Source organism: Charadrius vociferus, unplaced genomic scaffold (genome assembly GCF_000708025.1).
Source record: "Charadrius vociferus isolate BGI_N301 unplaced genomic scaffold, ASM70802v2 scaffold37, whole genome shotgun sequence".
Taxonomy (NCBI): Eukaryota; Metazoa; Chordata; class Aves; order Charadriiformes; family Charadriidae; genus Charadrius; species Charadrius vociferus.
Genome location: NW_009649457.1, coordinates 555854 through 557396, shown reverse-complemented (window position 1 = coordinate 557396; position 1543 = coordinate 555854). Strand labels below are relative to the sequence as shown.

General features: G+C 60.9%; 1 protein-coding gene across 1 annotated transcript in view; it reads right to left on the bottom strand.

The window, feature by feature from the left end:
* FAM214B (family with sequence similarity 214, member B) overlaps positions 1 to 915 on the bottom strand; it is a 5321-nt gene extending 4406 nt beyond the window's left edge. The window contains 2 exon segments of the mRNA XM_009889741.1: positions 4 to 516; positions 518 to 915. Of these exon segments, the coding sequence (XP_009888043.1) occupies positions 4 to 516; positions 518 to 915 (911 nt within the window).
* Positions 916 to 1543: the final 628 nt, after the last annotated feature.

Genomic DNA, 1543 nt, shown 5'->3' with positions numbered 1-1543 from the left:
AGCATTTCCCTTTGGGCCGGGCGCCTGCCGCTGCTGAGCTGGCTGCTCCCGCAGGGAGTCTTCTCCAAGGAGCTCAGGTTGCTGGGCTCGGGACTGAGTGCTGTCTGAGGAGCTGGGGGCTCCTTGCACCTATTGGGCACCACTGGCCATTCCTCTTCGCCACTAGCCCTGCTACTGTGAGCTGAGCTGCCCTCTGGCTTCTCTCTCTTCCCACCAGAGTCCAACCAGGCTGTTTGTGCAATATTGTGCAAATCAAGGTGAAGTAAGTTGTGGCCACTTGCCTGCTCCTCATTCTCCCCATAGGCTGTGGGCTGATCCCCCAATGAGACAGAGCAACCGTCTCTTTTGTGCAAAGTACTGCAAGCAATGTGCTGGGGCCAGGAGGAGGAGGAGGACACATCCTGCAACTTGTTCTCTCTGCTGGCTTTGGGGCTGTTGCTAGGGCTGCCCTCACACCGGTGCTCCACCACCCGCAACCCGCTGTGGGAGAAGTGTTGGGCAGAGCCACAAAGGGACCTCCACCAGCAGACCATCCTCAAAGGTATCGTCATCATCCAGGGAAGCCTGCCCAGGGCCCCCGTCACGCTTGCTGTCCACTCCCCCGCCACCCCAGTGAGTTCGTTTGGGATCTCTCCCCCCCTCTGTAGTTCGCTGCTCGGGGTAACCCCACTTGACAGCCGGCCGGCTGCCTGCCCGCTGCTCCGAGCTCTCAGAGGAGCTGGAGAGATGGGAAAAGATGGACACCTGGTAAACCTTCTGGCGTTTGATCTCTGTCTCATTGTAGCCCATGAGGATGCCGTGGTGGGTGCAGTGCTGTGAGGAAGGTTCCAAGGGTGCCTCTCCACCGGGCCGGGACAGGCTGGGGTCTGTGCTGCGCTCCGGGGGCAGGGACGTCTCTGCGTGGATGTGCCGCATGGAGCCTTACTTGCCTGGACTCCGAGCGGAGCCAGAGTCAGAACAGCCCATGCAGCAGCAGGAGCGAGAGCGTAAAGTGCCACAGGTCTGGGTGTGAGGGCAGGGTGGGAGCTGGACCCCTCCTCGCTCAGGACGTCCGGGTGAGCGCTCTACTATGGGGTGCACTGCAGCACAGCATCTGGAAAGAGAGCAGGAGGACAGAGATCAGCCTGCGGTCCTTGTCCTTGTCTGGGTTTTTGGCTGCAAGGGACCTGCTGGGAAGAGGGCAGCTCTCCATACAGTCCCACTCGGACCTCCCTCTCTGGGGATGGGAAGAGGAACCAGGCTGGTGTGGCTCTCCGGGGAATTCTGTGGCATCACCCACCTCCTGCAGGATCAGCACTTCCTTCCAGGCCTGGGCATGGAGAGAAGTCTCCAGCCAGGCTGGAGGCTACTGGGGACAAGTCCAGACAAGTGGGGAAAGGGGGGCCTGCCCTCTGCCAGGGACTTGGTGTGCTTGTGCTGCTCTGAAGCACAGGAGTCAGGCAGGTCAGACCAGTCCCAGGGGCTCAGGCCTGTAATCACCCTTTTGGGCAACACCAACAAGATCTCCCAGTGCTCGGCAAGACAACCTGCCCCACCACATGCG